We start from the raw sequence: 14,560 nt of genomic DNA, 5'->3' as shown, positions 1-14,560 counted from the left end.
AGCAGCGTTTGTACACACTTCGGATGTCGGAAGGAATACCCATCAAATCTCATATTAGTGAACTTAATTTTGTGATTACATATTTGAATAAGATTGATGTTAAGATTGATGATGAAGATTAATCCCTATTGTTATTGTGTTTTTTCCTGCCTTCCTACAATCACTTCAGGGATACTATGATTTACGGTCGAGATTATATTGGTATCAAGAACGTTAAAGAAAACTTATTGAATAAGGAGAAGATCAACAAAGAGTTAACCACAAGTGAAAGAGGTGATAAAGCTGATGGCTTGTTTGTTCGAGGAAGATTGGAAGAAATGGGCTTTGGATGTAACAAGTATACGTCAAAGCACAAGAATCTGACATGTAGATATTGTAAGAAGAAAGGACATATTAAGACCGATTGTTACATATTGAAGAACAAAAATAAACAAGAAGAGTATGAAGAAAAATCAAAGAATGACTCCGCTGAAGTTGATATTGTTAAAGATGTGATTTTGTTGGCTATAGATGATATAAATAGGAGCATGAATGATTAGATTTTGGATTTGTGTTGTTCCTATCATATGTGTCCTAATCGGGACTGGTTCACCACTTATGAAGCTATTAATGGTGGAGTTGTTCTTAAAGGGAACAACGTGTCATGCAAGACTGTTGGGAAAAGCACAATTCGGATTAAGATGCATGATGCAGTCATCGGAACTTTGACAGATGCTAGGCACATTCTAGATTTAAGGAAGAATCTCATCTTTTTGGGCACTCTTGATAACATTTGGTGCAATTTTTTAGGTGAAGGTGGAATTCTTAGGATTACAAAAGACTCTCTTATGGTTATGAAAGAAAAGAATATTAGCAGCTTGTATGTTTTGTAGGGTTCTACCATTACTGGCTCGGCTGCAGTTGCATCGTCGATGTCAAAAGTTAATACTACTAGATTATGACATATGAGATTTGGTCATATGAGTGAGCGCGAATTGGCCGAGTTGAGTAAGAAGGATCTTTTATGTGGACAGAGTATATGAAAATTAGGATTCTGCGAGCATTGCATCTTTGGGAAGCAAAAAAAGAGTCAGCTTCAGTACGACAGTGCATCAGACTAAAGGTACTTTGGATTATATCCATTCAGATCTTTGGGGACTTTCTCAAGTTGCCTCGAAGGGTGATAGTTCCAGATATTTGTTGACCTTCATCGATGACTACTCCAGGAAGGTTTGTGTCTATTTTTTGAGACATAAATATGAGGTGTTTGTGACTTTCAAACAGTAAAAGTCTTTGATTAAGAAGTAGACATGGAGGGTGATTAAAAGGCTTAGAACTGATAATGGCATTGAGTTTTGTGAAGGAGAAAATTTAACGAGTTCTGCAAGAAGGAGGGAATCATTAAACATCGTACAGTCTCTCGCACGCCACGACAGAATGGAGTGGCAAAACGTATGAACAGAACCCTATTAGAGAAAACTCGTTGTATGATATTCAATGCAGGTTTAGGCAAGGAATACTGGGTGGAAGCAGTGAATACGACTTGTTACTTAGTGAATCGATTGCCATCTACTGCTATTAGTTGTAAAACTCCAGAGGAGGTTTGGTCCGGTAAGCCTGCGGATTATTCTAATCTTAGAATATTTGGTTGCCCTACATATGTGCATGTTAGTTAAGGGAAACTTGAGCCGCACTCGAAGAAGTACATATTCCTAGGCTATGTATCGGGTGTTAAGGGTTTTAGGTTATGGTGTCCTGATTCGAAGTCTCCTAAGATTATTATTAGCCGTGATGTTACTTTTGATGAATCTGCTATGTTTCACCAGAAACGGTCATTGGTTTTAGTTGTCGATAAGGCGCGCACTACAGGACATAAGGTGGAGTTAGAAATTCGTGATTCGACTCTTTAGCAGGATAAGACTACGGGAGTTCAGCAGTCAGATCTCGTTCAAGTAGATGAAGCACATCAGCAGCTGCAGGAAGAGAGGGAATACACTATTGATAGATATTGGTCTAGACGAGATATCCGACCACAGCAAAGATATGAAGATACGGTAGCTTATGCATTATCGGTTGACAATTTTGTGCCCTTTACCTATTCATGAGCTACTTCAGGTGATGACTTCGCTAATACTTACGGTCGTCGTGTGGACAATTCAGTCAATTTGTTGAGGAGACCTCTTTCAGTTAGCAAGTTCAAGCCGGACTTGGACTTGATCGATACGTGCCACACTCAGATGCCATGCTGGGCTATTGGAGAAGGTGGAGTAAGTTAGCTTATTTTGGAGTGAGAAATCTTCTACGCATTTGAGTCAAGGTGGGGATTTGTTATAGGTTGCCTCAAATACTCAAATCTATATTGCTTTGATAGTTCCTTTTTAGGTTAGTTTGTTTTGATCAAGAGTCCTACTTACATTAGACTTTGCACAACCAATCATATTAGAGGTTTATTTCTATTTGGACTCTTGTTGGGTTTTAGGACATGTGAACTTCTATTCCTATTAATACTTGTATTCCTTAGACATCAATGAGTTGGGATCTTCAAGGCTATATAAGAACAGTCTTTCAAACCAATTAAATGCATCAATCTTCAGTGTACCAATCAAGAAGAGAGGGTTCTTTTGTACCTATTTGATATTCTTCTCTTTTGTTCCTTTAGTTGAGAGTTGTATTAGGCTTTTGGGGTGTGATTTAGGATTGGGAGATTTCACTTTGTATTCCTCATAGTTAATAAAGTTTCTCCTCCTTCGCCCGTGGACGTAGGCTACAAGTCGAACCACGTATATCTTTGTGTTCGTGTGTTCTTGATATTTTTCGTGCTCTCGTGTGATTGATATTAGCTTATCCTGAGGAATTTGTCATAACACTATGATCTAGTAATCAAACATAATAAAAAAGAGTAGTGGTAACAGTGTATAATAGTTACACTACTCTTGTTGTAGTGCAGTTAGCATTTTCCAACCGAAAAGGAACAGTGACAATCTTTATAGGTGATAAATAAATCCCTTTAAATTTACATGATTGAATTAGTGAGGCAACAAAAGCGTGTGATTAAAAAAAACCAAATAGCAAAAACAGCCCCTCAACAGTCCAAAACGAATAAAATCATGCCAATAAATATGTCATTATGTGATCAATCGACCAAATGATAATACAAAAAAATTAAAAATAAAAAAAATAAAAATAAAAAATAGATAAATAAATGAATAAATAAATAATAAATAAAAAGGGATAATGCGTGGTTTTAGATTTGCGGTAGTTCAAATAATGTCATTGGAGCATCTGAGTAAGTTGCAGGTGCTCTTGTGCTCTCGAAGCAAACTATGATTTATAATACGCGAAATCCTATGCACCTTTTAAAGAAATTGAACTTTAAAACATCATAAGCAATTTTTCCAGAAATTAAAATCCACACGTCTTGGCATAAAAAGTATAATAGTATTCCATTATGCATGATAATGGATGCATTGAAGACTGTTTGCCCATAAATAATGAGAGCGGGAAAAAGAATAATCATAACAAATCTCAAAGTTACACCAAACAAAACGAGCAGTGTAACTACATCAGCTTTCATAAAATCAGAATACATTAAATAAACACTTCCACAAAGAATGAAACAAATTTCGACACAATACAGTAGATAACATTTTGTTATCTACATCATTCAGACACAACGCACACCCAAATTTTCTGTAAACACCAAAGTGAACACCAATAAAACCTTCAGTAGCAAATTCACCTACAGCATCTGCAGCTTGCTCAGATGCTCAAGAAGAGAAGTGGCCTTTCTCTTAGCTCGATCTGTACCACTTTTTGAAAGCTCAGTTACAGGTATAATAGCACCAAGCCTGCCGATGCAAGCCAAATTCTCGCTATCTTTTTTGCACAAAGCCAATAAAATTGCTGCTGCATTTTCTTTGTTTCGAGGCTGGCCAGTTCTTAAGAGGTCGATAAGTACAGGAATTGTGTTAGCCTTAGCAATAGCAAGTTTTCCCTCTTGATGGCTCACGAGAACTGACAATATCGTCAATGCTTCATCCACCATTCCACTGCTCGAAGAATCCCTCAACATATTAAGCAACGGCTTAAGAATCCCTGCCTTCAAAGCTCGAATTTTATTTCCCTGATAAATGCATAAATTAAAAAGAGCAGTTGCAGCATCTTTTTTCCCCCTTGTGCTTCCACTATGAAGCAATTCAACTAAAGAATCTATAGCTCCATGTGTGCTTCCAATTGTTATCTTATTCTCATCAATAAGCGATAGGCTAAAAATCGCAGCTGCTGCATTCTCTCTTGCCTCCATGCTACCCTTTTTTAACACCTTGATTACTGGAACTATAGCACCCGCGAGAATTATTAGTTCCTTGTTGTGATCATAAATCGAGAGGTTTAATAAAGAAGTTACTGCATGTTCTTGAGCTTTAGAGTCATCAACTGATAAGAGACTGACTAAAGCTGGAATAGCTCCTGCCTCTGCTATTAGAATTCGGTTATCTGTGCTTCTTTTTGCTAGGGATCGGATTTCAGCAGCAGCAGATCTTCGTTCATCAAGTGACCTACTTGTGAGATTACGAACAAGTGCATTGATTGCAATGCTATCGCCATTAAGATCTTCAAAAGATCCATCGCTCCTTATACGTCCGCTCATTGATCTTCGAGGCTGCTCAATTCTGTTAGCTTCACACCACTGCATGATTAGACTTCGAAGCACATAGTTAGGTGTTAGCGTCAGGTTTTGAAGCTTCTGTTGAGTCTTTGGACAAGTTCGGTTATCGCAGTCTATCCATCGCTGGATGAAGGCTCGCTCATAAGTCTGCAAAATTCATAAATGGATAGTAAATATTCATATTTCTGAGGAAAAGCTTTTCATTTTGATCAGTGGCTAAAAGAGCTTGAATCATTGTTCGGAATGTCTCTCACAAACACCTCAATACGTACATAACCTATCTATTGGATTTAGTAATAGTCCAAAATATTTTTTTCCTATACAATTAAATATAAAAGACATTTGATAGAAACTTAATATATTGCAGTCGGTTAAAATAGAAAATTAATTACCCCAGCAGTTTACAAATTTTTTTATCCTTTGGCTCTCTACCCTTTTAATGTTGAGGAACTAAATTTCAAGAATTCGAGAATTTAATGTTCATATTTCATAAACTGGTCATTTGGTGCAGTTCGGAAAAACGACATCCACGAATCATATCATAAAATTCTACATTAATAAAATAAAGGGAAAGTCACCACATAGGTGTGCTTGTACCTTTGAAAGGGGAATTGAGTTAACGCATAAGAATCCAAACCCTTAGTAACACTGGTTGATGTTCTCCAGATACAAACACAAATTCAGATCCAAACCCATTTTACACTATGCTCCCTGGGTGTACCCGACACGTGTCATACTCGTACCCATACCCAACACTTCTTGGACACTCCTTACATTTATGCATATATTTATTCAGACCTATACTCAATTATACAATGCATGTTTAGTCTAAAACACTCATCCTACACTTGGATATAAATCCTACACTTAATATCCATTTCTGTAACTTGTTGAATAAGGGTTGAGTTTGTTTTAGCCTTAAGAGCTACGATTTAAAAGAGTCGTTTACATATAAACATCAAAACTATAAATATATCCATTGAGTTTAAGTCGTGTCCCTGTACCCTACCTTTTACAAATTTTCCATATCATATAACTATACCTGTAACCACACATGTACGCGGACCCATGTAACTTAGATGATATCTATATGCTAACATCAATAAGGGGGGTGATAAATTACTAATTCTTATGAGCCCATAGTTAGGGAGTCTTATCTACAATATTCCTTCTTTATATCGGACAAGGTTTTGGCATAGCAAGCTCATGTTTACTTGCCGAGTTTTAAGTGTTGGTTGTTACTAAGGGCACACAAATCAAGGTTTAGAGAAAGGTTTTAACTTTTAAGTGTTGTTATATCCGCACCTAGGCTACCCAAACACTTCATCTAGACTCCCATATCCATGTCCAACATTTCCCGTATCCGTGCCCGTGCCGGACACCTCTTGAATATATACATACATTTATTCAAACGTGTACTCAATTTATGTACCACATGCTTTAGTTTCAAAAACTTGTTATACACTTCTTGAACATATATTGTACACTTTACCTCAAATTTATGCAGCTTGTGGGACTTGGGACAGGTTTTGTTACCTAGTTCATAAGTACGATTGTGATGTGTCATATGGATATCTAGTTTAAAAATGAGCCGTTTTCAATTTACAATCTACTCTGTAAAGAAACATAAAAATGGTATAAGGACTTTAGTTTTCATAACAGGTGAATGAAAAACAGATCTCATATAGATTACTAATGTTAATATGTATATATATAGCCGTCTCCCCGTATCCTAACTTTTACAATTTTACCATGTCCCGTATCCGCACCCCTATCCGTGTCCGCACCCGCACCTGTAGCCGTGCAACATAGATCCGTACCAATCAAAGTTTAGGGGGTATTATCCACAATTAGCCCTTAAAATATTAACTTTAGTCTGACAAACTACAAAAAGTGAAGGGCATATATACAAAGAAACTATGAAAAGTATAGCAATAGTATACCTGTCCAGTGGAAACAATAACAGGGTCTCTCATCAGCTCCAGTGATATTGGGCAACGGAAATCTTCTGGGATCACCGGCACATCAGGTTTCTTAACTTCCTCAACTGCCAGTGCAGTTTTGGTTGACACACTCTCACCTGCATTTGTATCCTTCTTAAGAATTTCCATCAAATTGACAGTCATTTTCTGAGCATCGCGCTTAGACTTCCCATTCACTTCTGCAACCAGTATAACTATTTCTTCAAATCCACTGTCACCAGCATCATCATTGTCAGTGTCTTCAATCTTTACTGCTTTAGATCTGGTTAATGTTCTTTTGAGTTCCTTAGCCTGTTTGCGATTCAGTATTCGATAGAGTTCTTGAAAGACTTTCAGGTTTGGTGTTCCACTTTTTTCAGTAGCTCTTCTCAACTGCGTACGCACCAGCTCAACCTAAAACCATTATGTTAGCAATGAATCCTGAAATGAAACTCAAAATAGAACTCTTGATCACAGAAGAACACGATCTTTATCCAATACCTGTTCTTGAACTTCATCCGATACCACAAAATAATCATATGGAATGTCTCCTAGGACCTTCTCTAACTGCCATGTCACATAATGGAACTGCACAACAACATTTTTGCCTGCAATGTTCTAGATTAAGAAACAAAAGGTTTGAATTAATAATACTAACAAGGTCGATGTGATGGCGGGTGACAAGGCGGAGAAAACTTATAATTTCACTGTTTTTTTGCTAATGTGATAGGTCAAATTTGGACTTTCACTAATTTTTTGCTTATTCAGCGGTGATTGACAGGTTAAATATAGATTTTCACTAATTTTTTTGCTGATTTAGAAGTAACTGACAAGGTCAAATTTGGACTTGCACTATTTTTTTCTGATGTGGCAGTGACATGGCAGAGCCACGTCACCACCACATCAGCAATATTTAATAGAAGTTTGTAAAATGACCTAGACTGATAACGGAGGTAATGTTTGGGACCCCCAATCGATGACTTCCAAACATTAAGGATCCCAATAATATTTGACCGATATATCAGAGCCTCCATTGAAGTTTTGCCATCGATATAGATAAGAACTAAAACGGGATTCAGAACCCTGAAATTGTAGGATTGACAGTTCATGGCTCAGAACAGGGTTTTATTGTGCGTTGGAGAGACTGGCGGTCGACCGTGGGATTCTGGCGGTCGACCGCGTTCGTGCACAAGGCCTATTGGGCGTCTGGACCTGTGGCGGTCGACCGCGGTGGTTGACCGCAAAAGTTGCTGTTCGTCGCAGTCGACCGCGATGGATCGCGGTCGACCGCCACGGTCGACCGCCTTAGCGGTTTTGGGCTGGGTCTGTTTTCCAGACCCGTTTCGTTTGGGTTTTCTATAAATACCTAAACTCAATTCTAGGGTTTGTAAGCAAGGGGTTTTGAGCAGATTGAGAGGGTTTTCTTTGGGCTTCTATTCTAGGAGCAATTGGTGAGATCAAGAGTTGATTTATTGAGGGTTTATGAGAGATTTGTAATCCTAGTTGTATCCCCTTGATTTCTAATAGTAAAAACTTCCCCCTCCTTGCCCCGTGGACGTAAGCATCTCGCCGAACCACGTTAAAACTGGTGTTATTGTGTTTGTGCTATTGTTTTGTTTGTGTTGGTTTGTCTCTTCCGACGGTTGGTTTGGTTTCTCGAGGCACAACAAGTAGTATCAGAACGCCGGGCAACGCTTGGGCTTTTTGGAGGTGTAGATCAGTTGGGAAGTTTATCTAGAGCTTCGATTGGTGATAAAGGTGGGATCTTTGTGGTAAAGTTTCTATCTTTTTCAAGTTGGATCTATTTCTTGTTTGTTCCGCAATAGTTTGGGTGCTTTGAGATATATGGCCGGAAAAGATAAAAATAGGGAGAGTTCTTCTAGTGTGAAGGCCGTCCAAAATTTGAATATACATTCTATGAAAATAGATGTGAAAAAGTTCAACGGCACAAATAATTTTGGACTTTGGCGATGCGAAGTCATGGATGCGCTAAATGCGCAAAATTTAAAAGATACGTTGGAGTTGGACGGAAAACCGACCGACATTGATGATAAGGTTTGGAATAAAATAAATAGAACGACGTGTGGTGTGATTAGGTCTTGCCTCACTCAAGACCTAAAATATGATGTGATGAATGAGACTTCGGTAAAAAAAATTTGGGAGATCCTAGAGGGCAAGTATTTGGGAAGCTTTATCGCTTCCAATTGAAGAAGAGGACATCCATTAGTGATCACATGAACCACTACACGAAGCTACTTGCAGATTTGGCGAATGTAGATGTCATTGTTGAAGACGAGGACAAGGCATTGTTGTTATTGAGTTTCTTGCCCAACGAGGAATATGAGACATTCGTCATCACTCTTATTAATAAGAAGGCATCTCTTTCGTATAGTGAGGTCACTGCGACTCTTGTGAATTATCAACTTCGTAAGAAGGACAGGGAGACTTTCATTGAGCCGATAGCGGGGGCATTGATTGCAAGAGCTAGAAATCCAAACCGTGGTAGAAGGTCACAGTCTAGAGGGGGGCATCCTACAGTTGGTAGGAATCAGTGTGCCTTTTGTAGAGAGGATGGATATTAAAAAACCGAATGCCCAAAATTGCAAGCCGGGAAGAATAAGGGGAAAACTATTCAAACTTCAGAGGTGAATGTTACCAAGGCTAGTGGCGACATTTCAGATTCAGATTCTTCGGGCTATTCGTGCCCAGCTCTTCCGTCAGTTGGTGTTGCCGATTCCACCGAGTGGATGTTGGATTCGGGTGCTACTTATCACATATGTCCTAGGAGGGATTTGTTCTCCAGCTTTCAGGAGTTGGAAAGAGGGGATGTTGTTCTTATGGAGAATGATCACAGATGTCCTATTGGTGGTATTGGTACCGTTCGGATTCGGAGGAGTGACGGGATGGTTCAGGAGTTGGTTGATGTGAGGTTTGTTCCTCAACTGAGGAAGAACATTATTTTACTTGGGGTATTAGAGGTAGCAGGCTATAGGGTGATCTTGACGGATTCTCGCTTGAAGGTCACATCGGGGTCCATGATTATGATGAAGGACGTCAGGAGAAGTAATTTATATTATCTGCTTGGGAGCACGGTGATTGATAGAGCGCTGGCGACTTCTTTGGCTAGACTATGACATTGGTTAGTGCTGGGATATATTATTGGTTATGTCGTGCATAGGTCGTTGATGAGTGCTATGACCTGCAGATTGAAGTCCTGTAAGCACATTGGGATGAGCGAGAAGATCGAGGTGGAGTTCAGCACTTCTATCAATCGATCGAGGGGTCTTATTGGAGGTGTTCAGTCAGGTATTGGGGGGCCTTCCGAGGAGGCATCATCGGGATGTAATGGTTATTTCGTTTCCTATGTTGGGGATTGTACTAGGTATTTATGGATTGTAACAAAGTCCCGTTGGTATGAAGCCCTAGTAGTCTGTAACAGTTAGAGAAGGTGTATGGACAGAAAGGTTACCCGTCGTACTAGTTCTAGTATGGGTCCTTTCTTGCATTGGTGCCGAGCTCATGATAGTTGGAGACACTTCAGAGGAGAGGAGACAGTGGGGCGACGTGATGAGATGGCGGATTTAAAGGGACGTTCTTTTCTGGAGGAAGATCGACATTGGTCGTCGAGCAGTGAATTTGGTATTCAGACTTCGACAGGTTTGGGCCATCTTATGATGTTGTCGACTGTTGCGTTAAATATTGTTAGATCTGGTGGAGCTGCTTCAGATTTTGGCTGGCGTCGGATATTGGGCTACCCAGCACGTGGTCACATCGTAGATGTGAGATTGGATCCGATTGCGCATTTGGGATTCAGAGGCTCTTTTGGCTATCAGTTGAGGGCTTCTGAGTTTGGTCTGAGCGGGTATGTTACTTTGGACTCTCGACAGGTAGAGAGTATTGATCAGGTCAGTGGGATATCACAGCGGGTGGAGGTTGATGCTATTTCACATTGGGTAGGGCTTACTCCACATACTCCAGGTCATTTTGCATTAGTTGGGATTCCGACTGAGGTGACATAGTTTGGGGATCAGATTGTTCAGGATGCGGATGACGAGTTGATAGATCCGTATGCAGCTGGTGGATATAGCTTGGATATGACCATTGGTTCACCTCAGGTGGAGGTGTTTGGATCATTTCAGTATGGGGCCGTTAGTGATGCTATCAGTCGTACATTGGATGTTGGTATTGGTGAAGAGTTGAGGACTCTTCTTTTGGATTGAGGGCCGTTGGAGGCCATTTGGTGAACTACGTGAAGGCTTGATTCCTTGGAGAGGATACGTAGACAGTCAGTTTTGATGCAGCCGATTTGGTGAGTAGACACAGTTGGTTTGGGGTGAGTGTTCGCACTGCCGTTTGGGTCTCAGCATGTTGTGGATGGGGTCTGTTGTCATGAGTCCGTTGCCATGACGTACTGGATGTAACAAGTGAGGCATTGGTTTGGTTGGTATCGGCTCAGTTTGGTAGAATCTTCGCCGAGGTGGAGATTTGTAGGATTGACAGTTGATGGCTCAGAACAGGGTTTTATTATGCGTTGGAGAGACTGGCGGTCGATCGCGGGATTCTGGCGGTCGACCGCGTTCGTGCACAAGGCTTATTGGGCGTCTGGACCTGTGGCGGTCGACCATAGAAGTTTCTGGACCTTGGAGCCGTCCTGGGATTGAGGGCGGTCGACCGCGATGGATCGCGGTCGACCCCCACGGTCGACCGCTGTAGCGGTTTTGGGCTGGGTCTGTTTTCCAGACCCGTTTCGTTTGGATTTTCTATAAATACCTAAACTCGATTCTAGGGTTTGTAAACAAGGGGTTTTGAGCAGATTGAGAGGGTTTTCTTTGGGCTTCTATTCTAGGAGCAATTGGTGAGATCAAGAGCAGATTGAGAGGGTTTTCTTTGGGCTTCTATTCTAGGAGCAATTGGTGAGATCAAGAGTTGATTTGTTGAGGGTTTATGAGGAGCAATTGGTGAGATCAAGAGTTGATTTGTTGAGGGTTTATGAGAGATTTGTAACCCTAGTTGTATCACCTTGATTTCTAATAGTGAAAACTCTCCCCCTCCTTGCCCCGTAGACGTAGGTATCTCGCCGAACCACGTTAAAACTGATGTTATTGTGTTTGTGATATTGTTTTGGTTGTGTTGGTTTGTCTCTTCCGACGGTTGGTTTGGTTTCTCGAGGCACAACAGAAATCCCAGGATCATAAATGCTGTTGTTACAAGGGAGAAAGAATTAGAATGAAATGGAAATCATCTAAAGGTGCCAGATTCAAAATCCAACACCCAAAATTTTCTTCACCTCATCCAATATGCAACATTCATATACCACTTCCACTATCAGAAGTCAACCACCCTTTAATCAGCGTAATCACTATCAACAAGGGTCATACCAAAAAAAAAATCGATGACAGTGCCAATCAAAGACAACATCAACAAAGCGTTCGACGAAATGCCTCAACGAAATATCGAACAATATCAAAATCTACTCACAGTATCCCCATCTCCTTGAGGCCGGCCATTCATCAGAAACCTCTTAATCGCCTCGAGGGCAGCCATCAAATTCCCCAAATAAGAAGTCGGAGACGCCGACGCCGACGATGAAGAAGAGCCCTCATCTCCTCCGCTCACAAACTCCCTGATCTCCTCCACCAAATGCGACAACAACGAGACCTTCCTCGAGAGCCAAATGCACTCGGCCTTAATTGGGCCATCGACGAATTCTCCCGCGCTGGCCGAGACATTGCCAACGAGGTTCAGGATTTCGTCGGCGATGTTTGACGCCATGAGGGGGTTGGGGTCGATGGAGAGAGGGGGGAGAGCGAAGAAGAGGCCGAGAGAAATGTCAACGTCATAGAGAGAGGAGAGAGAGTTGTTGAGGGTTTTCTGGGGGAGAATAAGATGAGGAAATGATGGGAGGGGTTTCAACGAATCTTTGTGGGAATAAAGAAATGGGGAAGAATACAGTTGGATGGGAGGTAAGAGACGAGGATCCACGACGAAGGAGATGAAGAGGGCGGTTGGAGATTAGTTGGATAATATTATGGGATTTTGCTTCTAAACCCAAACTTGTATCTACATTTATTTTTCTAAACCTAAAATACTCCATTGAAGTGTTTTTGAACTCACTTCGTGTATTTTAGCAGTTTGGGATACTATGTTATCTTGATGTGAGTTGCTATATGTTTGTTGAAAAAATTGCAAAGAAAAGAATAAAGAAAATTGATTTGTATTCCTTTGATTCTGATTACAACTTGATTACAAAAGAGGAGAGAACGGATTTGATTCACTCCTTTGTTTAAAACTGGGTTCTTCACAGTGGCGATGGAATGCCTCCTTCGATTGCTCGCGTCGAAATTGCTCTCCGTTGACGATCCGCTGTTTTGCTTCACTGGAACGATATCTTCTCCTCACGATTTGACGTTGTGGAGAACTTGCGTGGCAAGTTTGAGAACTCTGAACGAGTTTAGAAGAACTCTGTAAAAGAGTTGATTTGAACCGAAGATCGGTTAATAAGCCAAGGCTAGAAGAAAGCTCTGGTGGTCGATCTTAGCTGAGGATGAACGTCGATCTCCCTCTTGCTGCCAATTCTTAGATCCGAAAATTCCAGCCAAAAACCCCCGCCTGCCTTCAATGGTCGATTCAAGCCAATAAAAATCCAACCCTGAACTCAGTTGAGTTTACCCATATTTATAGGGAATTAAGGGGTGTAACCGCCCCCTTAATTCTCTCCATAATGGGGTGTAACCGCCCCCAAATCGTGGGAAACGGTTTTAGAACCGTTCAGCTCATGTTGAATGAGTCAAACAATGCCCACGTTGGCGTTCAGGATCCTAACTCCACATTTTAGACTGGAGACGCGGAGTTGGGTATCCGCAGGGCGTAGAAAAACGCGAGGGTATTGGTATTTTGATGGGGATCAGCTATCTATTGTGATTTTTAGACAGCCTACAGAACCCCCTCCAAAGTTTTCGAAAGTTCGCGGTTGACTGGGACGAATTTCCGGAATACTTTGGATCTTAACTCTGATCTTAGAGCTGTTGATTCCTTGTCGTAAAGGAGTCGTTCTCTGCACTTGCTTCGAAGGTATCTTGGTTGAAGGAATTTGCCATGTAGGACCTGTATGAAGGTATGCGTCATAATCCTGCTTCTGGAATGCGGGGGTGAACCCTTGCGTTTTGAATTTGAGACGCGAGGCTGACTTCGGCGTTTTGAATTTGAAACCCGGGTGTGACCTCGGCGTCATGATTTTTGCAACGCGGTTCTGACCTTGGCGTTTTTAAAGTTAGAACCCGGGTGTGACCTCGGCGTCATGATTTTTGCAACGCGGGTCTGACCTCGACGTTTTGACTTGAGACATGGAAGTGGCTTCTCCGTGTATTTTTGACTAAGTCTTTGAGACTTGTCTTTGGCTCATCTGTTTTAAGTCTCGGCTCACATCCATTAAGCTGATGGACCTGCAAACGTGCATAGGATTTTTGGCAAACCCTCAGCCATCAACGGATTTGATAAGCCTTTACCGACTACCGTTTGAGTCGGGCTAGCATATGGATTGTCTAAGTCTGTTCCACATGTAACGTTGTGCTAAGAGAATGAACCCTCTTAGACTTGATGCTATGATTTTGAATACATAGACTTTGTCATTTTTACGGAAAAGGACTAACCGGCGACGCGTGTTAGGCGTAGGCTTATCCCTACTTAGGATTTGGGATAAGGTTCCCCATGCGTGTAAGACATGGATTTTGGTGTTATTAATAACGACCCGCTACGATGTTGAATACGTAGACTTTTGTCCTTTTTACGGTGAAAGACTAACCGGCGACGCGTGTTAGGCGTAGACTTATCCCTACTTAGAATTCGGGATAAAATTCTCCATGCATGTGAGGCATGGATTTTGGCACTACGATGTTGAATACGTAGACTTTTGTCCTTTTTTACGGTGAAAGACTAACCGGCAACGCGTGTTAGG

At 41.1% G+C, this 14,560-nt stretch overlaps 2 protein-coding genes across 2 annotated transcripts; one reads left to right on the top strand and one right to left on the bottom strand.

Annotated features, from left to right (window-relative positions):
- LOC109845717 lies at window positions 567-2,255 on the top strand. Its single transcript, XM_020414989.1, has 3 exons — window positions 567-859; window positions 1,343-1,590; window positions 2,095-2,255. The coding sequence occupies exons 1-3, from the start codon at window positions 567-569 to the stop codon at window positions 2,253-2,255; spliced, it is 702 nt and encodes a 233-aa protein (XP_020270578.1).
- LOC109844664 (U-box domain-containing protein 10-like) lies at window positions 3,469-12,676 on the bottom strand. The gene is made up of 4 exons (XM_020413777.1): window positions 12,085-12,676; window positions 7,108-7,224; window positions 6,589-7,020; window positions 3,469-4,792 (listed from the first exon to the last, which is right to left on the bottom strand). Exons 1-4 carry the CDS (start codon window positions 12,376-12,378, stop codon window positions 3,719-3,721), a joined length of 1,917 nt encoding a protein of 638 aa, XP_020269366.1. The 5' UTR covers window positions 12,379-12,676; the 3' UTR covers window positions 3,469-3,718.

The sequence above is a fragment of the Asparagus officinalis genome, chromosome 6 (genome assembly GCF_001876935.1).
Source record: "Asparagus officinalis chromosome 6, Aspof.V1, whole genome shotgun sequence".
In the NCBI taxonomy this organism is placed as follows: Eukaryota; Viridiplantae; Streptophyta; class Magnoliopsida; order Asparagales; family Asparagaceae; genus Asparagus; species Asparagus officinalis.
This window is presented reverse-complemented; position numbering and strand designations above follow the sequence as displayed.

Bases quoted from the DNA above. Each gene is read 5' to 3' on its own strand.
- LOC109845717 (XM_020414989.1), top strand. From the start codon at position 567: ATGTGTCCTAATCGGGACTGGTTCACCACTTATGAAGCTATTAATGGT. The intron at 860-1,342 runs GTATGTTTTGTA...AGTTTTGTGAAG, and splicing joins GAAAAGAATATTAGCAGCTT to GAGAAAATTTAACGAGTTCT. The intron at 1,591-2,094 runs GTAAGCCTGCGG...GAGCTACTTCAG, and splicing joins TCCAGAGGAGGTTTGGTCCG to GTGATGACTTCGCTAATACT.
- LOC109844664 (XM_020413777.1), bottom strand. From the start codon at position 12,378: ATGGCGTCAAACATCGCCGACGAAATCCTGAACCTCGTTGGCAATGTC. The intron at 7,021-7,107 runs GTATTGGATAAA...TAATGGTTTTAG, and splicing joins CGGATGAAGTTCAAGAACAG to GTTGAGCTGGTGCGTACGCA. The intron at 4,793-6,588 runs GTATACTATTGC...TGAATTTTGCAG, and splicing joins TTATTGTTTCCACTGGACAG to ACTTATGAGCGAGCCTTCAT.